This window comes from Chlorocebus sabaeus, chromosome 8 (assembly GCF_047675955.1).
Source record: "Chlorocebus sabaeus isolate Y175 chromosome 8, mChlSab1.0.hap1, whole genome shotgun sequence".
Lineage (NCBI taxonomy): Eukaryota > Metazoa > Chordata > Mammalia > Primates > Cercopithecidae > Chlorocebus > Chlorocebus sabaeus.
Genome location: NC_132911.1, coordinates 15,082,141 through 15,105,886, shown reverse-complemented (window position 1 = coordinate 15,105,886; position 23,746 = coordinate 15,082,141). Strand labels below are relative to the sequence as shown.

Here is a 23,746-nt window from a genome sequence, read left to right as displayed (position 1 = left end):
TTTTCTTTCCTTTTCTTCATTTTTTATTTTTTATTTCTTTTGAGAGAGAGTCTTGCTCTGTCACGAGGCTAGAATGCAGTGGCACGATCTTGGCTCACTGCAACCTCGAACTCCTGGGTTCAAGCGATTCTTCTGCCTCAGCCTCCCAGGCAGTTGGGACTACAGGTGCATGCCACCACACCCAGCTAATTTTCTGTATTTTTAGTAGAGACAGGAGTTCCACCATGTTGGCCAGGATGGTCTCAATCTCTTGACCTTATGATCCACCCACCTCGGCCTCCCAAAGTGCTGGGATTAGATTACAGGCATGAGTCACCGTGCCCATCCTTTTTGCTCACTTTACAGGTGTGAGCCACTGCGCCCCGCCTCAACCCAACTTTTCTATAGCTACAGAGCACACATGGCACACTCTGTACACATAGCAAAGAGTTATGTCTAGTAAACGGGAGCAAATAAACATGCCTTATGAATTCCTCGTCTTCCAGTATAACTTAACACTTCAATTATCACTCCCTTACCTAAACCTTTTTGAACACACAAATTAACAGGAAAAACCAGGATCCTCTCATAAATCTCTGTGCTTTCCCTTCATGACATTTACGAATTAAGACTTTGAGATAATGAGAGCAGCAGCTAGGTCAGTTTGTTTGCCATCATCTCCCCTAGGATCCAGGAGAGTATTTATACATAGTGACCATTCAATAAAAATGGTTCAAAAATATATGCCAGCATCGATATAATATCACCATACTAGTATCCAGTTCCACAGTAAAAAGCCACAAGTTTATAAAATAAGGTTTCTTTTTATTTCTAGTTCTACTCAAGATTCTTAAGGGATGGGGGAGGCTTATTCTACAGATCTGAAAAAGTAAATAAAAACAAAAATGAGTATTAAATATATAACTTCTTGCCAAGACCAGGAGAAAACATTTCAGAATTACTAAATGGTTCTGCGTTGGGGGTCCCCAATACCATCACCAGGTTTGGTGATTCACTAAGGGGACTCAGAGGAATCAGCACATGGTCACATTCATGGTTGAGATTTGTTACAGTGAAAGCACACAAAACAAAATCAGCAGAGGGAAAAGGCACATGGTATAGTCTGAAGTGAACTAGGTAAACTTCCAACAGTGACTCCCTGTCAGGTCACACAGGATCAATTCTATTGTGGCACATGTAAAGTGTTGTCTACCAGAGAGGTTCATTACAGATTCAGTGCCCAAGAAGGTTGGTCATATGGATGCCCTCTGTAGAGCAGATGGCAAAATTCCAGACCCACACAAAAAAAGCAGGTATTCAGCATTAATCACGTTGTTTGTAAACAGTTCAGAGACAGTGAACCACCCTTCTCAGCTAAGGAGTGGTAGAAAGTTTCCCAAAATCCATGTTCCCATATGGCAGGCAAGGGCCAAATTTGGGAGCTCCCCTTTCTAAGGATAACAATCTCAGGCCTGCTATGTTAACTCTCTTCTGCATGGGCTCATGATAATCACTATCTTCTGATAAAAAAAAAAAAAAAGAATAGTATTTTGTTCATTGTATTACGGTGACAAAGATAACAACCTATCACAAGAAAGGGGCATATCTGAAGTGGTTTTACTTGTATTGACTGGATTGTACTAAGTCATCCTCATGAGTCCAAAAAAACCCAAAATGATTCTTATGCATCTAAGAGAAATTATTTGAGGACTAAGGTCTGAGACCATGAAAACTAGTAAATCTCATTTAATATGTTAATGACTAATATAAACTGAAATCATGGAAACGAAGGACAAATGCTTAAAAATAATACAAAGATTAATTGTAATTTATGACTTTATTATATATAATTGTTGCAGCTCTAGATATAAAAATGCAGAAAGTGTTATCTTTAATTTAAATGGTTAACTGCAGCTATCAAGATTATACTTTTAAAAGTCATTTTTTCATTTATTTCAGTTATAACCTATATAAATAAAGCACTGTTTTATATATTTACTCCTGTATCTGTACATCAAGAAACTTTTCAATGTGTTTTTCATCAATATCAAAAAATTCTCATTCATTTCATTCAACAAAATCCTACTAAGCACATAGAAAGTTCAAAGCCCTGAATATAACGTGATCTAGCATCAACACATGATCATCACTGAAGTCCTGAACGTCACGTGATCTAGTATCTACACATGATCATCATCATCACTGTAATGCTAGTATTTGTCCTTAGCCGGGCACCGTGGCTCACACCCGTAATCCCAGCACTTTGGGAGGCAGAGATGGGTGGATCACTTGAGGTCGGGAGGTCGAGACCAGCCTGGCCAACATGGTGAAACTCTGTCTCTACTAAAAATACAAAAATTAGCCAGGTGTGGTAGCACATGTCTGTAATCCCAGCTACTCAGGAGGCTGAGGCAGGGGCATCACTTGAAAACCAGGTGGCGGAGAGGTTGCAGTGAGCTGAGATCACCCACTGCACTCCAGCATGGGCAACAGAGTGAGACTCTTGTCTCCAAAAAAAAAAAAAAAAAAGAAAAAAGAAAAAAGAAAACAAATAGTTTGTCCTTAAAGAACTTTATTATTTATGGTCAGATTCCAATTTCTCCTGCTAAGATTAAAACCGTATGTGAAAATTACTGAGTTCCTGTAGGATAATGATAACAAAGAACTCCAAAAACCATGTAGTTCTCCAAAAAGCATAATCAAAACCACTAATGCCAATACAGTAACTGGGATAAAAAGAATCCTACAGAATATAAATGTAAACGGAAGTGAGGAAATGAACATCTGTAACTTCAGTAATCCATGCAAGAATAGGAAGGTGGAGACTATATGGGGAAAAATGGGTAAGAGGGATCCTAGCAAAGGCGAAATATGGGGGGTTGGGTGGGGTGGGAATCACCCCAAGAAAGAGAGAATCTCAGCTGAATTGGAAAACACTGAGAACAGGTCTATACAGTGGGGAAGAACAGTGGCTACTGCGGAACATAAAGAAAGGGGCTTGGAAGTATACAGGAACAAACGTGGCAGTCTTAAGAATGCCTACTTTGTGGGGAGTGGGGGACAACTTAGAAGAAGCCGACATGCATTAGTGGCTTGGCGATACAGTGAAACAGAGAAGTCATGGAAATTAAGGGACCGATGGAAACATACATTATCTCAGAATCAGAATATGCCACTGCAAGAAGGAGGAGAGAGGAAGAAAAAGAGAAGGGAGGAAGAAGTGAGCAGGGGAGAAATAAGCCTGCTGAACTCAACCTATTTCACGTTATGAGGAGAAAGCATATTTGAATTAAGAAATCAGTAGGCCACCCAAAAGTCTAGCCATCACCACCCACATGTAAACTATGGTTTCTAGTCTGGTATAAGAAAGAAAAAAAAAATTTTAAGAAGCAGCAAATGATCAATAGCATCTACACAAGGCTGCTACAAAAAGAAATCAGAAAGAATCAAAATTCTTCAACTCATAAAAAATTTCCCTGAAAACAAAATTATGAAGAGAAAACTGAAACAAAATACTCCAAACTAAAGTAAATATCATTAAACAAGCAGTTGAAGACAGAAAATCTCAAATCAGAAATTAAACAACTAGAAATAGAAGGAAATAAAAAACAGAAAGATGTTACATCACAGTTAGTAAGACTCAGGAAACCAGTATGTTTCAAAAAAGCAAAACAGAATCCATGCAGAAATGATGTCTGCATTACAAAGTCTTCAAAGAAAAATAGAGTTGACTGAAAATAAATAAAGGACATTAAGAATAGGATTAAAAGCAGGTAAGAGAACAAAAACAAAATAAAAGTTTAAGAGGGAATGGGGTAGATTTTAAAAGATTAAACACGGAGAATTAGAGTCCCTGAGGTAGAAAAAACAATGAAACAGAACTAGTATTTTAAACTACAATACAATAACATTTCTAAAAATAAAGTCCCTATATACATATTGAAAAGTTCTTTGCGTTCCTGAAAAAGGCAACCCAGAATAGTCAAATGTAAGACATAGTATAGTAAAATTACCAGCCTTCAGTGAAAAAATTTAAAATATGCTTTGGTCCACAAGGCAAAAAAACAAATCACATTCAAAGTAAGAAAATTGGATTGGCATCAATATCTCAATAGCAACAAATAAAATTTCTTGGGACTATGTGAACAGACTACAAACACTCAACTTCTCAAGCAGTGAAAGAAAAACTGTTATCTCTTCAGATTTGACCCCAAAAAGAAGGCCCAACACCTTACTGAACTCTTTAGGTACTGAAATAAGTTAATCTCCCACTGGAGCATTCTTCTTCATCATTTATATAGACCAGCCTACAAATCAGTGTCCTCTGAAAACGAAACAATCCAACAGGCTACACCGCAAATGTCCAATAAACCACACCCTGTATCTTTGGGGACAGACAAACCTAATGACTGCTTCAAACTACAGTCTCCATGACTGATAACTGTGCTGACTAATGCCTATGGCAACATGAGTTGTCTTCCACGTACTGACCCCAATTTGATTTCTGGACAGCACCAGCCTGACATGACCACCAAGTACAAATAAATGCCTAATATCTCTATTTTGGGGTTGGTCTACTGGGATCTGATGACTAAAGTATGAAGCGCCCACCAGTCTTTGCTTGTGGAAATGGTATATTTCAGAGTGCAGCTGACCTGACCATCCATTTTTTTTTTTTTGAGACAGAGTTTCGCTCTGTCACCCAGGCTGGCGTGCGGTGGCACGATCTTGGCTCACTATAAGCTCCGCCTCCCGGGTTCATGCTATTCTCCCACCTCAGCCTCCGGAGTTGCTGGGACTACAGATGCCTGCCACCACGCCCAGCTAATTTTTTGTATTTTTAGTAGAGACGGGGTTTCACTGTGTTAGCCAGATAGTCTTGATCTCCTGACCTCGTGATCCGCCCGCGTCGGCCTCCCAAAGTGCACCTATCAGTTTTACATTAAAAAACAGCAGCCATCTCTTGTGGGAAACTTTATCCCTAACTCTGCCACCCAACTCAAAGTCAATGGCCCAGTGGAGCCCTCAGTTCACAGAGGTTCCCTAAATGCCTGGGCCTGGGTTACTGATGATTCTGCTAAGTTGAAATCTGATGCTGTTTGATGGGCTGCCGTGACTATTTCCCTCAGAAACAGCTGTGTAACACCAACAGCAGGTGTGGTTGTTCTGCTCAGTGGCAGAACTCAAGGCAGTCAGGTCCTCACAGTCCTGACCAAGACCCACTTTGACAAATCTTCCTACATTTGCACTGACTATTGCCACTGGCCTAACGATATGGTCTGCCGCTTGGAAGACTACAGACTAAGAGATAAAGATACCTCTCTTTGAAACATCAATCTTCTGGACAACAAATCACACAGGCCGAGTTGTCACCAAGAGGTCACTTAACGAAGATGCCCACAGTGAGGACCCGTAATCTGATAAGCCACAGGGAATCAAACTGCTGATTAAACGTACACTTACCAGATCACCACCAATGCTACCTGGCTCCATTAGTGGAACTTTATGCAGAAGCTGCAGTGAATACCAGACTTGAGACTCTTATCAAACAACGGCCTGTTTACCTTGCAGGGCAGGAGCCATGCTAGTGAAGGCATCATACCCAACTGTTCTTAGCAAACTGACTTTAATGAGCCTTTGTCCTTTTCTTGGAGCTACCACTGGCACCTTGCTACTATTAAGACTCTCACTGTGAAAGTACAGTGTGTTGCAGTACATTGTGCTAGTGAACTCTAGCCATTCCATTATGAATTTTTAAATTAAAATATGTCATACTTCTGGCTTTCTGGACTATTTTACAGTCTAATAATACCGTGCCTTTTGCCACAAAAGCCACCAAAACATAAGCCAACAGGTAAAGTATTCAGCAGTCATTCCATATGCCCTAACATCTGCTAGCATCCAGCATTGTGACACGCATTTGAGCCACCTCAAAAATTACCATGAAAATATGTGTGACTCGACTTCCTCTCCTCTTTTTGTCCACACACCTTAACAAGGCAGTTTGGTGACTCAACACACCTATCCCAAGAAAGGGGTCATCTCTTCTTGGCTGCCTCCTAAGAAATAATCAATACAAGAGACATGGGCATTATTCAGATCTATTTTGGAAATTCAAGATTCTGTCCTGACCATTCCCGGGATAATGCTTCCTTTCCCCACTTGACAGCTACCTTGAGGAAACTCAATCAATATATCCCCTGGGTGGCAGCCTAGCTTTGAGAAAAAAAAAAAAAGGCTTAGGAAATTCAAATTTAATCTGGGTTCAGCCACTGGGTTCTCTTCTTTTACGGACATGGTCTTAGTTAATAAGGATAATGACCACTTGGCTGAGTGTATTACACACTAAACCCTCCCGCAGTGGCCTACGGAGGCCAAAGTGAGGGATGTAAGCAGTCTCTAGATTTCACTGAAAGGCCCTTGTATCTTTCATACTAAAACTCTCCAGATGAACATCTAATAATCTGGGTGTGAGTCGGGGACAAATGGAGAAAAGATGAAGTTACAGATACTCAGACGGAGACACTGATTTTATGAGGGCAAGCAAAAATTCTAGTACGTGAAGATGAAAATTCAGATCCTAGGAGGTAAAGGAGAGGGAGAGATAGTAAAATCTTCTGTCTTTGAGATCCACCTTCGAAGACTTCCTCACATGAGAAAACATACTGGTGCAGTTCTCTGAAACCATCAACTGCTAGATCTGCCATCTTCCACCAGTGGGGTCTGAACAAACTTTGTCATTCTTCTTAATCTTAAGAAGAAATTTATGGAAGCTTTAATGGAAGACCCCGGCTTCCACGCAAAATATCAATTACCCTTTCTCTCATGTTCCTCTCAGCCCCACTCCCATGGCGATAGCTCAGTCTTCCTTAGGAGGGAACAAGGGATGGCCTGTTAGTGCCACAGACAATAAGACAGGTTGGACTAACTACTCCCTGCCAGTCTGTCTAGGATTGTGGACACAGTGTATTCATCAAACTGAGTCGGAGGAACCGAAGTCTACCAGCCAGCCAAGAGCTACACTGAAGGCACTGCCAACCTGTGTTTCTTATGATGAAGCTCCCGTTTGTGAGACGTCAATGATTGTAAGCAAAACTTCACAAGGGCACTATATACACTCCCCAGGGCTGGACTTCTCGTGCAAAAGTTTAATACCATCTTGTCTTTGCTCCAATACCACACCAGGTATGATGAACTATACCTAGGAACGGGTTATAAGAGACCTTCAAGTGTTTATGGAAGCGTATAGCCCTCAGATCACTGTAGAGATCTCTCTAAAATGAGGCTGGCCTTCAGATACCTGGGGGAGCTGTCCCAGAGGGACAACTGACTTGTGTTTATGCATCCCTGTGGCATGTTTTGTCTATGGTGAGAATCATCCAATAGGTAAAAGGTGGTGTATTAGTTTCTCAGGGTAGCCAAACTGAATGGCTTAAACAAAACAAAACCCATAGTTCTGGAGGCTAGAAGTCTAAAATCAAGGTATCATTAGGGCCATGCTCCCTCTTAAAACTGAAGGGGAGAATCTTTCCTTGCCTCTTCCTAGCTTCTGGTGACGGCTGTCAATACTTGACATTCCCTGGCTTCCAGCTAAATTATTCCATTTCCCTACCTCTGCCATCACAAAGCATTCTCCCTGTGTGTCTATAACAATGTAATAAAACAGAACTTAGTAAAAAAAAAAACATTGCACTCTTTCGCTGATATAGCATCAGTCATATTGGATTAAAGGCCTGCCCTGCCTGAGTATCACCTCATCTTAACTAATTACATCTACAACTATCCTATTTCCAAATGAGGCCACATTCTGGGATACTTGGGGGTTAAGACTTCAGCATATCTTTTTAGAAAGAAACAATTCCATCTATAACAGGTGGTAAGAAATGTATCACTAAGTTTCACTGAAGTCATCAATAATACCACTTCAGCCTCAATTCACTGAGGCATTCACATCAGCTTCAACTCACTGAGTTGTTATGGACGAGAAAACTACCCTAGACGACTTCTTCATGGACCAAGACAGATTCTGCTACACCTGTATTAATGTCTCAGGCCAAGGAGATAAAAGTATGGAATGAGGGAAAGAGAGAAGAAAACACGTAATGTCCTGCTACAGTAATACGTATCTAATTGAAGTCATAATTTTAAAATACGTATCTACATCTACATACACACGCACATCCCCACAGAACCATATCTCTTAGTTTTGTCTACTAAAAAGGCCTCAAAGCAATGACACTACCTCAGCAGTAAAGTGTACATGTAGCTAAGCTTTTGCTTTCTAAATATCATTTTCTACTAAGAGGAACCAGGGCTCCTTGAAAACACTGCTGATTACACTTTCACGGCAGAGAACATACAAAGTAAGCTTAGAATATCTTGTGCTAGAAAGCAGACTAAAGGAGATATGCCATGATACAGAAGTTGGTTCCCACTGGTCAAATTTAGGACAATTTGAACCTGAAGAATAATCCTAGTAATGGATTAGGGAATGAAAAGAATCTTTTGGTTGGAATACTCAAAACAAAAGGTAAGTGAGGTTGGCAAAGCTTGCCTTTACAGACGAATGACAACTAATTAATGTAGAAGAAATGACAGAATTTCAAAATCTCCATTTCACTATCATTAATGTAGTATCAGGTTCAGGCAAAGATTATCAATGAATGCTACAAGTGCTGGGTAAAACATTACTTCTGAAGAACAGGATATTCACATGATCACCCTGAATCCTTCCTCCCAAGCCACTTATCTCCCCAAATATATACTTAATACAAGTGAAAACAATATCCTTGTACAGTGGAGAGATCTGACAACCATCACCCTAATCAAGTGATCAATCTCAGCACTGGTATATGAACAAGCTAATATTATGGGCCTCCTGATAATATACCATAAGAGGTATTCCAACTAACCACTATAGTACTCTTCCCTTGAATATAATCATGAAGAAACAATCAGACAAATCCAGAGCAAGGGACACCATAAAAGGCAAGTAGCTCGGACTCCTTAGGGAAAAAAAGAAAAGTCAACATCATTAAAACACAGACTTTTTTTTTAAGTGTGGAAATGTTATAGATTAAAAGAAAGAGGTGCAACAATCAAATGTAACAGATGAACCTCGAATGGATTTCACGTGGCATGGGGGAAGGGGAAGGAAATAAAAGACATTTTGGAGACAAATATAAAATTTAAAAATAAACTATATAGTAAGATTTTATCATTGAACTAATACTAATTTACTTAAAAGTTATAATGGTGTTCTAATTATAGAAGAATAGCTTTAGTCGGGCGCGGTGGCTCACGCCTGTAATCCCAGCACTTTGGGAGGCTAAGGCAGGCAGATCACGAGGTCAGGAGTTCAAGACCAGCTGGCCAACATGGAGAAACCCTATCTCTACTAAAAATACAAAAAAAAAAAATTAGTGAGGCATGGTGGCAGGTGCCTGTACTCCCAGCTACTTGGGAGGCTGAGGCAGAAGAATCACCTGAACCAGGGAGGCAGAGGTTGCAGTGAGCTATGATCGTGCCACTGCACTGAGGCAGCAAGACTGGGTCTTTAAAAAACACACACACACACACAACAGTCTTAAACTCAAGAGATGTATGACTGAAGTATTTAGGGACAATATTCCATGATGTATGTAACTCATAGGTAGTTTTTTGGTAATACTTGACTGATTTTTTTTTTACCTATCCTTAGAGCAAAATGCAAAGTGGCAAAACATTAATAATTAGTGAATCTTTGTAAAGGGTAGCACAGGTGTCCACTGTACTAGTTTCAATTTTCTGTAAGCTTGAAATTAAAAAGATGAAGAGACTACAGCTGGACTTTAAATGGAAAAAATATAGAACATAGAAAAGAATTCAAGGAATGCTACAATGTCACATATATAATGAATGTTTGTTGTAAACAGTAAAAAAATGTTGGGATTATCCTGTCTGAAGAAGAGACACCTAGAAAGTAAGTTAACACAGTGAAGTTACATCATATGCCTTCAATATAAAATATAAGAAAATTAAACTACATAGCTCAGCAATAACTTGAGGGCATCATTTATACCAAACTGGTCATGATTCACTCAAGAATGAAACATATCTCATGTTAGCCAAACCAGAAAAAGAACATGTGAACGGCATAATAGTTCCCCAGTCTTGACAAAGAGGTGAAATACCTTGTTCACATAGTCAAGTAAATAAAGGAAACTTAAAAATGAAGGGCCATGAAGAAATATTATCAAAGGTAAGAGGAAATTATAAGGGTTGTAGTACCAAACCCAAATAAAGTAATACACTTACAAGTGCTTTAAGTGATATACAAGGATAATTTTATCTATACCCAAGTTTCACCTTATCTGTTAATTTCACACTCTAAACCCATGAGAGGTGTGACCTCTCTGTAATGAAACAAAAGTGTGATATGCTCTTTTCCACGATTTTAGCCAGCTGTATTCAATTCACCAATCCCCATCATGAGACACACCCCTGAATCAAAACTTTTCATGATCATACGAGTTTAGGATATGCTGGCAGAGGGATCACTACCCTAAAACACTAATAATCTTGGTTAGGAACACAAAAACAAGATACAATTACAGTTTACAGAATAGGGACAATAATGAACATGTGCACTTAAGAAAAGCATTAAATTCTAATAGCTCTGGAGTCACAAATCCCAACCCTGAACAGCTATTAGCTGTGTGACTTTAGAAAAAGTATAACCTCTCAGCTTTAACATTCTCATCTATAAAACGAGTTTTGTTCATATCTAACTCTCACAATGAGAATCACATAAGATTATATATATATATCTATATATATACTGTATATATAAATGACTTAACACAGTGTGCCCAATAGTTCACACAAAATAAACAATAATTTTATTTTGTTGGGGCAGAATGGATGTTGGTTAATATCTAATACATCAATATAATGAGTTATTCATCATTCTTCTCAAAATATTTTGTAATTTACCAATTTTTCATTTAGCTGGAGTCCAGTTATGTATTAATCTTCAACACATCACCAAAACTTCTGTTATACAAGCAACTTGCTTGATTCTACATAAGTTTTTTTATTTCCCTTCCACTGAATTTTCTTCTTAAGCCTCCTGATCCATAGTAATATCCTTTGATGAGGGTATTTTGTTCTCAGAATTTGTAATAAACCCTGGAAGAGATGAGCAATTTTGTAGAAGAATACATCTAAAAGAGTTAGCAATTATGAAGAATATTCCCTACAGTATAATTTGATTTTTAAAAAGGTTTGGAGTTAACACTTAAGGGAGGTGAGAATTATATCGAGTAGTCTTAATTAACAACTTTATTTGGCCGAGGAGTTTGATGTTAGCACTGAGGGAGGTGAGAATTGAATTCCAAAATTTGTGAATAAACTGACTGTGTGAAGGAAGAGCAGAATTATCTGCTAAAAGGGCTTACAAGGAAGCCAACAGCTCATTCACCAGCCTTTAAGCAAGGAAAATCAACTGAAGAATCTAAATGCAAGCTAACTCTAGAAGAAAATTTCGCTTTTTTTTTTAAAGAAAAGAAAAAAGCAAGGAAGTCTCACAAAGGAAAGTCCTATGATTTTTAAATTGTAACTATGAACTCTTCAAAGATCCTATACAATTATAAATATTATGGCAGTGTTACAGAAGTGGTCCAAAAGTACACGACACAGAAGGACTCAGGAGGAATAATTCAGGTGAGGAAAAAAAAAAAAAACAAGATGGCCGCAAATGACAGGGTGCCTTTCTCAGAGCATCTACAACTCCCTCTGAGGCTTCATTTATTACTCAGAAATATAATTTGAATAGTTTTTCTTGAAAAATATTTGTGGAAACTCCTCTTTGCCTTTTCATCTTAGTTGTCACCCTGAGATCTCTTTGGTCCACTCTGCCCGCTATCATATGGATTACAGCGCTCTCCTGGCTCAGTAACAATAGATCTCAAGACCACTTCTCTACCACAGTTACTTAACAGATGCCCCTTTGAAATTCATATCATTCTATAATACAACCCAGATGTCCTTTAACAAATGAATGGTTAAATAAACTGCAGTACATCCATATAATAGAATATTATTCAGTAATTTGAAAAATTAATTATTGAGAAATATAACAACTTGGACCTTTTTTTAGGGAATTATGGCAAATTTTTAAAAGCCAAACCCAAAAGGTCACATACTATATAATTCCATTTACATAAGATTCTTGAAATGACAAAATTATAGAAATGGAGAACAGATTAGTGATTGCCAGAGGTCAGAGGTCAAATTCGACAGGTAAGAAGTACAATGGAGGGTGGGTGTGATTTTAAATGGCAAGAAGTATTCCTACAATAATAGAGCTGTTCCACATTTGTCTGTATCAATGCCAATACCCTACTTGTGAATTTGTACTATAGTTTTATAACAGGTTACCACTGGAGGAAACTGGGTAAAAGATGTGTACCTACAATTATCTCAAAATAAAAATTTCCATTTAAAAAAGTGTTTGTTGCATACTTTTGGACAAGTATTTATACTTTACTTATGCTATACTTATGCTAGGTAAAAGTGAGTACTATTAAAAATTAAAAATTGATTATATTTAAGGGGGCTACTTCATTAAGCATAGCTATAACTGAGTGACCTACAAGGCAACCTGCAGGACATAAATATGATAAAGCAGTTTTACGACTATATGTGTAACTGGTCAATGAATATTTTACATGCCCACAATAAAAGAATATTAGCCTATCCATATTATTTTCTAAAATACACTGATTTTTCAGCTTATTTTTCAATGCACATAGTTATATTTGACTATTAAACAACTGTTTAATTATCTTACATATATTTACCTTCAAATGAACATTAAAAATACATATGTAAACCATGGATAATAGTTTTTAATATTTTTTAAATACATAAATTACCTGCACACAGAACACTGCCGCTGAGGCTGAAGAGCAGTGAACATAACAATCATGGAATAGTTTCGAGGTGGTGCCTTTATAAATTTTCGGAATTTATCACCATTCATTCGGAAGATTGAGCGTCTGGAACTCCATTCCATCAGCTGCTCTACTTTTTCAGCTAAAAGATTCTGCAATTAAACACAGAAATTTACATTTACAAAGAGTTAAAGTCCTTTTGTTTGAATTTCATATAAATGCATAAAATGTTTTTTCTTTTTCCTAATGATATCCAAGTTTATAGAAAAGTAAGACCATATTTCTGCTCCCAGAAAGATAGAAAAGACACATATTTTTCTAACGTTGGGTTTTCTTTTGGCCTTATATATCCCACACCAGTTGATAGAGAAGTCAGCAATCCAAGAATGCCAATAGGGGCAGACATTTAAAAAAAAAAAAAAAAAAAAAAAAAAAAAGGCTCAAGAAAAGTTAGCTCTTGCTATCCAAAAGCCAAAGAAAGGGGAAGCCCAATAAAACAAAATAATAACTGCTCTACTCTTCTCTAGCCAAACAGCACAGCAAAAGGAAAACAAAACAACAAAAACTACCATCTCACAACCACCCCCACAAATACAAAGCTGAAACTATACACAAAAGAGTGTTGTATGATTCTACTAAAGTCAAAAATAGGAAAAACGGATCTACTCTGGTAAAAGTCAGTATGGCGGCTAGTCTGGGAGGCACAGTAACTGGGAGACAGCACAGGTGGAGCTGGGCTACTAGTAATATTCTGTTCCTAGGGAAGTTTGGGAGGAGATAGCACTGTAGCTTCTGTATAGAAGGCTCTTATAGGCTGGGAATGGTGGCTCACACCTCTAATCCTAGCACTTTGGAAGACCAAGGTGGGAGGATCACTTGAGCCTAAGGAGTTCAATATAAGCTTGGGCAACATAGCAACACCCTGTCTCTACCAAAAAAAAAAAAGGCTCTTATCTTTAGATCATTCATTTTACTTGAACAAGTCTGAGAAGTTAACAACTCTACAACATTGTATTCCTACAAGAAAAAGAAACTCCCTGCCATTTTAAAACCAAGCTAGTATCAGTGGGCAGGAGAGAAAGGCTTGAACTGTGCCATTTAACCAAGCTCTACTCTAGAAATCAGAGAGAAAAGTAATCTCTTTCCCCTCTCCTCTCAAGTGAAAAAGGAAAAGTGGCTCACAGAGACTGGGCACATACAGACGAAGGAGAGAGAAGGCAAGGTAGACATCTTATCCTGAGTTAAGGTAAAAGACTTGTTGCAGTGCTTTGCACCCACCTGAACAGGAAAGAAGATAAATGGAAAGAAATGGAAGGGAGGAAGGAAACGAAAGTAACTTGGCCAAAGAGCATAGTAACTGGCAGAGACAGAACATTCAGATATGCATGCATACTAACTGTATGAAAAAGAAAAATAATAGTTAATGACTTGGCTGTATTTGTTTTTTTAAAAGACACAATTTTGCCACAACCAAAGGGCATCAACTGAAATTGATCTTAACCTCAAAACAGATTACTTGCATTTAGTTAGATTTATATATAAATATATAGATTTATATATAATTTGTATAGATAAATCTACATATATATTTGCAGTCTGAGTTACATATATATATAGCTTTGGAAATGTACTTTATATATATATTACATATTTTTACATATATTTATGTGTATTTTATATATATATATTTCCAAAGTAAAATAATAACCTTATTAAACTGAAAATGAAAACTTACTTCTCTGCCTCATCAATATACCCAAAACAGTAGAAAATGACACAGAAGGACTTCTCCTAATTGTTCTTAGTTTTAATTCTGAGAAGCAAAGTGAGGCTGTTTTCCATGTTAAGCATAATTTAATAGTGTTTGCTTTACAGAAAACTGTTATATATTTAATAAGATTTAAAGTCTCCAATATTTACCAATACACGCAATGAACTAACTCACTATATAAATTCTTTTGAGCCTTGAAAACATTTTAAAGTAATAAGATAAAAACTATATGAATATTTATTTTTTAAATATTTAGAGACTGTGACCCTCTATGAAAAGACTGGAAATCAAGCAGGGTAATCCACTAATGAGGGTAGAAGAGAATTGGTCTAAGAAAGTTACTTACCTATGAGTTACCTCAGTATTTTATACTTTTCTCATTAAATACATGCACAACACATTCTCACACACAGACACACACCACATACACTCTTTTAATACTCTTTGAATTTCTACGATAATCTTACTGTTTTTCTTATTTAAAAATCCCATTTATACCAAATATCTATCTATGAAAACAGTAAATAACTGTAAAGGGTCAAAGATTCCACTTTACTTTTAAGTAATCAAAGAAGCCAGCTCCAGTTTCATGGATGCTGAAAGGAAGGAGATTTCTGAGTCTGGTACTCCTATTTCCCATGCTTCCCACCTTCAAGGTAGTATGAAACTCATTTACGAGGCTGATCACAAATGAAAATTCCTCACAGAGGAGTATTTCTTATTTAAGCAACAAAGGACTAGGTAAGTTACAAGTGCCTTTAAAAAACAAACAAAACACAAGAATGCATACTCTTAACTTGGCTTAACTGAACTCCTTTTTGTACTACACTTCTAGTTATCATACTATATTCCTTCAGAATTAGGCAAATGTAAATATGTCATTTTTCTAAATATTAAGAACCACTGTGCTACAGATTTCAGGGCACACAGTCATGTTTAATATTAAAAAATCAATGTAAAATATAACTTTTACACAATCACATCTTGAAAAATGTAGAATTCCAACTATATGTAATTTTCCCATTACAAATATTCTGGAAAAAAACTTTTAAAGAAAATGCCTATTAGTCCCATCATTTTGCATCAATCTTGACAAACTGGTATTTTCCATTATCGTGACTACACTTCCTTACAAACACTGTTATCAGTGTGAAATTCTAACATTATCTGCAATCTATTAATATATTACAGTGTGAGATTCACTATACCCTCACCAGATTCGGGTACTCATTCTTATTTATTTTCTATATCTCTTTATGGTATACACATATGCACACACACTTCCAGATTAATCAAAAATGGTACCTTATTTTAATTTGCAGTTTGTTTGTTTGTTTGTTTCTGAAACAGTCTCCTTCTGTTACCCAGGCTGGAGTGCAATGGTGCAATCTCAGCAAACTGCAACCTCCACCTCCAGGGTTCAAGGGATTCTCATGCCTGAGCCTTGCACTGTTATTTCTGGCAAAATTGAGCCTTTTTTTCACAATTCTGAATGCTCTAATTTTCTTTGTTACTAATTATATCTCGTCCTTTATCCTTGATCTATTCATAAATATAATCTGTCCTATACAAGAGATTAAAAAGTATATGGAATACGCCAGGCACGGTGGCTCACGCTTGTAATCCCAACACTTTGGGAGGCTGAGGCAGGCAGATCACGAGGTCAGGAGATCAAGACCATCCTGGCTAACACAGTGAATCCCCGTCTCTACTGAAAAAACAAACAAACAAACAAAAAATACAAAAAAATTAGCCGGGCGTGGCGGCAGGCGCCTGTAGTCTCAGCTACTTGAGAGGCTGAGGCAGGAGAATGGTGTGAACCCGGGAGGCGGAGCTTGCAGTGAGCCGAGATCGCGCCACTGCACTCCAGCATGGGCGACAGAGCCAGACTCTGCCTCAAAAAAAAAAAAGTATATGGAACAAAACTCTTTCCATGTTTTATTATGTTAATAAATGGAAAGAAATAGAAGGGAGGAAGGAAACAAAAGTGACTAATCAATGTTAAAACTAGCATAAAATTTTGTCACTTCTAAATTGTTTTCTTTTTGCTTATAGGGTAAACTACGAAGAGCAGAGAGCAATTATAACTGAGAAAAGTAGCATTTTAAGAGCATATACTGTATTTGATTACATTTTCGTGAATTATTTGTCTTTTAAAAGTCTCAATCTATTATATGAAAAATATCAATTATTTAAAAGCTAGAAAAACAAATCCATGCTCTGGAACAGCAATAAATTTCAAATCATAGTGAAAGGAAGAACTGAAATCTCTCTCCTATTCTTAGTATCCCAACTGCCTGATTATTCAAACACATTTCTCCCTTAAACTAGACTAGAATATCAGTAAAATCCACTAAAAGATTTTTCTTTGAATTTTAAGTATCAAACAACTTGTAATAATTTCTTCCAAAACACAGCATATAGGATAATGGAAGTGTTCCGACTCGTGACTGGTGGTAAAGCCATGACTGCATTTGCCAAAACCCACAGAAATACAGTCTTGTGTCTCATAGTGACATTCATCACTTAACAACAGACTCCATACACAAAGATGCTCCCATAAGATTAGAATGGGGCTGAAAAATTCTTAACACCTAATAATGATGGGTAGCCATGGTAACACTGCAGCACACCATATTATTCCTGTGTTTGTGGTGATGCTGGTGTAAACAAAGCTACTGGCTGCCAGACATATGAAAATATAGCACATGCGATTATGTAGAGTATATAATACTTGATAATGATAAACAACTTTGCTATTGGTTTTACGTATTTACTATACTTTTTATCTTTAGACTTTTTATCTTAGACTCATTTGCTTTCTAAAATTAACTGTAAAACAGCCTCACGCAGGTCCTTTATGAGGTGTCCAGAAGAGAATGTTATCCTAGGAAATGACAGTTCCATAACTGTTATTGTACCTGAAGGCCCCCCAGTGGGACAAGATGTAGAGGTGGAAGATAGTGATATTGATAATCCTGACCCTGTGTAGGCCTAGGCTAATGTATGTGTTTGTGTCTTAGTTTCCAACAATAAAGTATAAAGAAAAAATTTTTATTCAGAAAAAATCTTACAGAATAAAGATATAAAGAAAATATTTTTGTACAGCTATAAAATGTGTTTGTATTTTAACCTAACAGTTATTACAAGAGTCACAAAGTTAAAAAAATTAAAAACTTTTTAAAAAAGCGATAGTAGGGTAAGGTTGATTATCAAAGAAAAATTTTTCAATACAGCCTAAGTGTGCAGTGTTTAGAGAGTTTACAGTAGTGTACAGTAACGTCCCAGGCCTTCGCACTCACTCACCACTCACTGACTGATTCACCCAGAGCAACCTCCAAGCCTGAAGGTTCCATTCATGGACAGTGTGCCAGACAGGTGGACCATTTTTTATCTTTTATACTGCATTTTTACTGTGCCATTTCTAAATTTAGACATGGTCAGATACACAAATACTTCTTATTGTGTTACAACTGCCTACAATGTTCAGTAGAGTACTACTGTGCACAGCTTTGCACCCTAGGTGCTATAGCATACAGCCTAGGGGTGTAGTAAACTATACCATCTAGGTTTGTGTAAGCATACTCTACGATGTTTGCACATGACACATTTCTCAGAACATATCCCTGTCTTTAAACAACAGTAAACAACACAAAAATGATTTCTGCCTTACATATTTTTAAGTGATCAGCCAGGGTTGGGAGGATGGTTCCAAAATGAAAACCAAACTTCAACAACTGAACTTGACTGCATTACTAACATAAACCTAACTTTGGAAAACAGTATTTGGCTGGATATTCTTAAAGCCAAAGAGAAAAAGAAACTGTAGACAAATAACATACTCGATTTATTTTTGTTTCTCATGGAGGTATGTATTATCACTTCTGTTACTCTGTGAGTACACCACAGTTGAAGAAATAAATATACATCTGGCTTTGTATCACTGTCAGAAAAGAACTCACAAGTAAGGAAAGGGGGAGGGCCAGAATGAATCTTGTGACACTGGACAGGAGCTGGAGGCATCCATATTAATCTGTGGCTTTTAAAACAGGAGTATAGGCCAGAAGCGGTGGCTCATGCCTGTGATCCTAGCACTTTGGGAGGCCCATGCAGATGGATCACGAGGTCAGGAGTTAGACCACCCTGGCCAATATGGTGAAACCCTGTCTCAACTAAAAATACAAAAATAAGCCGGGAGTGGACGCATGAACCTGTAGTCCCAGCTACTCAGGAGGGTGAAGCAAGAGAATTGCTTGAACCTGGGAGGCGGATTTTGCAGTGAGCCGAGATCACGCCACTGCACTCCAGCCTGGGTGACAGAGCGAGACTCTGTCTCAAAAATATATATATGTGTGTGTGTGTGTGTGTGTGTGTGTGTGTGTATCTATATATATTTTTTACAGATAGATACATAAACAAATACAGACTTGTATGAGTGAGTGGATTACTGTACATGTATTTCCTCCCTCTGCCTGCTGATTACACAGGATTCTTTTCATGACCCTTCGCTAGCCAGAAATCTCTGTGGCCAGCGGCACCTCTGCTCAGGCTTTGGTGGGCTCATTCTGCCCACTCTGCCTAGCAGGCTGTGCTGGCCCCGTGCTACTGGCCCAGATTCCATGTCCCCTGCAGCTCTATGCTTGGCCTGTGGCTGGGCCAGGCATGTGGCGACCTGCTTCTGACTTGGAAATTGACATCTGGATGAGGGGAACGCAGCGGCACCCAAAAACTCAGAGATGCCGGCAACGGCAGAGCCCCAAGGGGTGTTAACGGGTCTTGCTCAGGGAGTCTCGAGGTCAGAGCCCCCAAGGACTGTTGCAGCACTCTCTCCTTCCTGCCACCCACAGCACAGCCAGAATTAATGAAAAATATTTCCAATTGAGCTTGATAGTGTTAACATATTTGAATTTATTTTAAAATCAATAAAACAGATTGATTTTTTTTTTTTTAAGATGAACTCTCACTCTGTCACACAGGCTGGAGTGCAGAGGCGCTATCTCCGCTCACTGAAACCTCTGTCTCCCAGGTTCAAATGAATCTCCTGCCTCAGCTTCCAGAGTAGATGGGATTACAGGCATGCACCACCACGCCTGGCTAATTTTTGCATTTTTAGTACAGACGGAGTTTCACCATGTTGGCCAGGCTGGTCTCCAACTCCTGACCTCAGGTGATCCACCTGCCTTGGCCTCCCAAAGTGCTGGGATTACAGGCGTGAGCCACCGCACCTGGTCTGATATTCTGGAAGACATATATAATATGCAAATTTCTAGAAGTAAATTTTGTATAAAAATACATGTCACTATAAACTTCTAAAATAGAAATTAGTCACTACTGAAAAAAAGCAAAAAAAAATCAAGATCTCTACTTTTATTCTTTAAGAGTCTTCATTTCTGAACCTATTCTTATACCACACTAAATTATCTACTTTTATTCTACCTTCCTACTCTGTTACCTACCAGTAGAACTTATTCCTTCACCAGCCTGGACTGCAGCAGTGAGACCCCAACTCTACAAAAATTTTTTTAAAAATGAGTCGACCTTCACGGTGTGTGCACATGGTCCTAGCTATCTGAGAGGCTGAGACCAGAGGATCACTTGAGTCCACAAGTTCAAGTGACTGAACTGTGGAACTTATTCCTTCTAACTACATGTTTATATCCATTAACCAGCCTCTCTTCATTTCTTCATTTCAGTACTTATAGGTTTAACTCATTTTTGTAGCATTTTATAATATTTTAGTGTATAAATGTCCTGTATTTTCTTTTTTCCTTTTTAGTTGACACATAATAATTATACATATTTATGGGTACGGAGGGATATTTCTATATACAATATGTAATGATTTAAATCAGGGTAATTAGAATGTGTATCACCTCAAACATTTATCATTTCCTTGTGCTGTGAACATCTGAAATCCTCTCTTAGCTTTTTGAACATATGTAACATATTAGGGAAAACTACATTCACTCTACACTGCTTATAGAACATCAGAACTTATTCCTCCTATCTGTAATTTTGTGGCTAAATAACTTCTTCCTATCTTCCCCCCCTGCCTACTTTTCCCATCCTCTAATAAGCGTAATTCTACTCTCTACTTCTGTGAGCTCAATCTGGTTTTTGGTTTCTTTTTAACTTCCATATGCATGAGAACATGTGATGTTTGTCTTTTTGTGCCTGACTTACTTCATTTAACACAATGTCCTCTGGACTCATCCATGTTGCTGTGAATGGCAAGACTTCACTACTTCTTACAGCTGAATAACATTCCATTGTGTATATACGACACTTTTGTTATCCATTCACCTGCTGATGGACATTTAGGTTGATTCCACATCGGGCGTATTGTGAATAATGCTTCAATAAACATGAGACTACAGATATCTCTCTGATATACTGATTTCCTTTCCTTTGGATAAATGACCATCATTGAGATTGCTGAATACTATGGTTTTTGTATTTCTGGTTTTTTAAGAAATCTCTATACTGTTTTCCATCATGGCTGTACTAATTCACATTCCCACCAAGAGTGTACAAGAGTTCCCGTTACTACACATCCTTTTCAGAATTTGGGGGTGGTTTTCGTTTGTTTTTTTCTTTCGTCTTTTTAATAATGGCCTGAATAGCTGTATTTCTATACTTTCAATACATATGAAGAGTAAATCGAAATTTCAATTCTAATCCAAAGAGTCCGTTTCATGTATAAATTATTATGTAACTATATCCTTAGCAAAAAATAATAATAATCTGGCATTTCACAAATTACTATGTCCAAAGCAATTTACAAATTTGTACAAGCATGACTTCAAATTTAAATGTCATGAAAACCTAAATGTTCATCAACTGTTGAATGGATAGACAAAATGTGGTAGGTCCACACAATGGAACACTGCTGGGAAACAAAAAGAAGCAAACCTGTAACTGCCACGACATGGATAAGCCTCCGGAACATTATACTCACTGAAAGAAGCCAGACACAAGAGACACACATTTTGTTCTTTCATTTATATAAAATGTCTAGAAAGGGAAATTTATAAAGACAAGAAGTAGATAAGCAGTTGTCTAAGCCTGGAGGTAAGAACAGGGATTAACTGTAAACAGGCACAAATATCTTACTGAAGAGATAAAACGTTATAAAGCTGATTTCTACTGATGGTTGTACCACTCACTAAAGTTAACGAAAGTCATTTAATTGTACACTTAAATGAGTGCCTTGTTTTTTTTTTTTTTTTTGAGATGGAGTCTCACTCTGTCACCCAGCCACAACACCTGGCTAATTTTTTGTATTTTTAGTAGAGACGGGATTTCACCGTGTTACCCACCATGGTCTCCATCTCCTGGCCTTGTGATCCGCCCACCTCGGCCTCCCAAGGTGCTGGGATTACAGGTGTGAGCCACCGCGCCTGGTCAATGAGTGCATGTTAAGAAATGTTAAACATACTTACGCAAAGGCTAGTGGGCAAAAGTGAGCCTCATCCAATCCTAAAGACCCCCATCTCAGCCTAGATTAACTGTTCTCTGCTGGTCCTTACAGACTCAGTGCTTCCATGAGGTGATTAAAAAAACAAAAACCTTAATTAAAATAATATGTGTTATGAGCTAATGCAGAGACAATGCTCTCAGAAACACAATTTTGGTACTAAATAATCTGAGAATTCTCAGGTCTTTAGGGGAGAAAAGAATAATTTTCTCTTCTATCCTTCATGGAGTTCTTAACACAGACCCCCACCAAAATAAAAAAAAAAAAGAAAAAATTACAAAACAGCAGAGGCTTAACAAATGTATACTTCCTGTACACATGGGAGATAACACAGGGAAAGTGAGTGAACCTCTAAAATAGATCTCAAAGGCCTAATTCAAACTTCTCTGTTCCGGTGTCCCTTTCGGTCTTCTGAAGAGAATTATGCTCATGGATCTCAGCTCCCTATTCTCGGTGAAAAATGAAAGTTGGGTCAAAAAGTTCATGATTAAAAGGAATGTTCTGTAGTTAAAGGAGGACAGAAACATCTATAAGATGGAATATAATACAACCCTTACAAAAACTGAGATAATGCTATATGTATTTGTATTAGTCTGTTTTCACACTGCTAATAAAGACATACCCGAGACTGGGTAATTTATAACGGAAAGAGGTTCAATGGACTCACAGTTCCACATGGCTGGGGAGGCCGCAGAATCATGACAGAAGATGAAGGAACAGCGAAGGGACGTCTTGCATGGCAGCAGGCAAGAGACAGCATGTACAGGGAACCTCCCCTTTACAAAACCATCAGATCTCATGAGACGTGATGTTTGTAAAATTACATGGGCCAATGTATGGAAAACTCCTAGCATAGCATCTTACAAATGATAAGATACTCAAATTTCTTTTCCTTTTCTTCAGGTCATGATCTATCAACAACAAGATCATGCTGCTAAAATAATTACCTGCAGTGGGAATTTTAAAAATCTGATTAATATCTGAAATCTCAGAGCCACCTAATGTTTCTGAGTATCACAAGAGAAGCACTGTGCTAAATTCACTTAAAAAAACGCGCTGTGAAACACACATTCCATGCAAAGACAGATTATCTCATGGTCCTCAAATCTGGCACAAGTAAGACAGAGCCCATTCTCAAGGCCTTAAGGCAAATAAACTCTAGCACTAAAAAGTGTCCACGTGTATACACACACACATATATATCATATATATGTATATATAAAATATAGCTTATATTGATGTGTGATGGCTGTAGTTTTGCTGTAAAGTAAATGCCTTAGTGCCAACTCAGGAAGGGATGGTAAAGAATGTATTGTTTCTGTGAACATTAACTGATATTGTGGCTCCTTTAAATTCAGTGCAGAAGATTCTGAAGCCTAGATTGGTCCTATCAGTAAAGAGTGAGTCAACAGTTGGCTTTGTCTGTTACTGGTACAAGGATGGGACATAGAGACAAAGATGCCATAAACCAATCACATCAGAAAAGGAAAAAGAAATCTGTAACTCAGAATCTTCAAAAACAAAACAAACAAACCCATCTTTGTTACTTTATAAAAAACAAAGGTTTGCAGGTCACATCTATTA

At 37.7% G+C, this 23,746-nt stretch overlaps 1 protein-coding gene across 4 annotated transcripts in view; it reads right to left on the bottom strand.

Annotated features, from left to right (window-relative positions):
* The window catches only part of TUSC3 (tumor suppressor candidate 3), a 309,006-nt gene that overhangs the window by 223,416 nt on the left and 61,844 nt on the right, over nucleotides 1-23,746 (bottom strand). For all 4 annotated transcript variants that reach the window (XM_007961713.3, XM_073017954.1, XM_007961712.3 and 1 more), the window contains exon 2: nucleotides 12,897-13,066. In XM_007961713.3, the coding sequence (XP_007959904.1) occupies nucleotides 12,897-13,066 (170 nt within the window). The remainder of the gene's footprint in view (nucleotides 1-12,896; nucleotides 13,067-23,746) is intronic.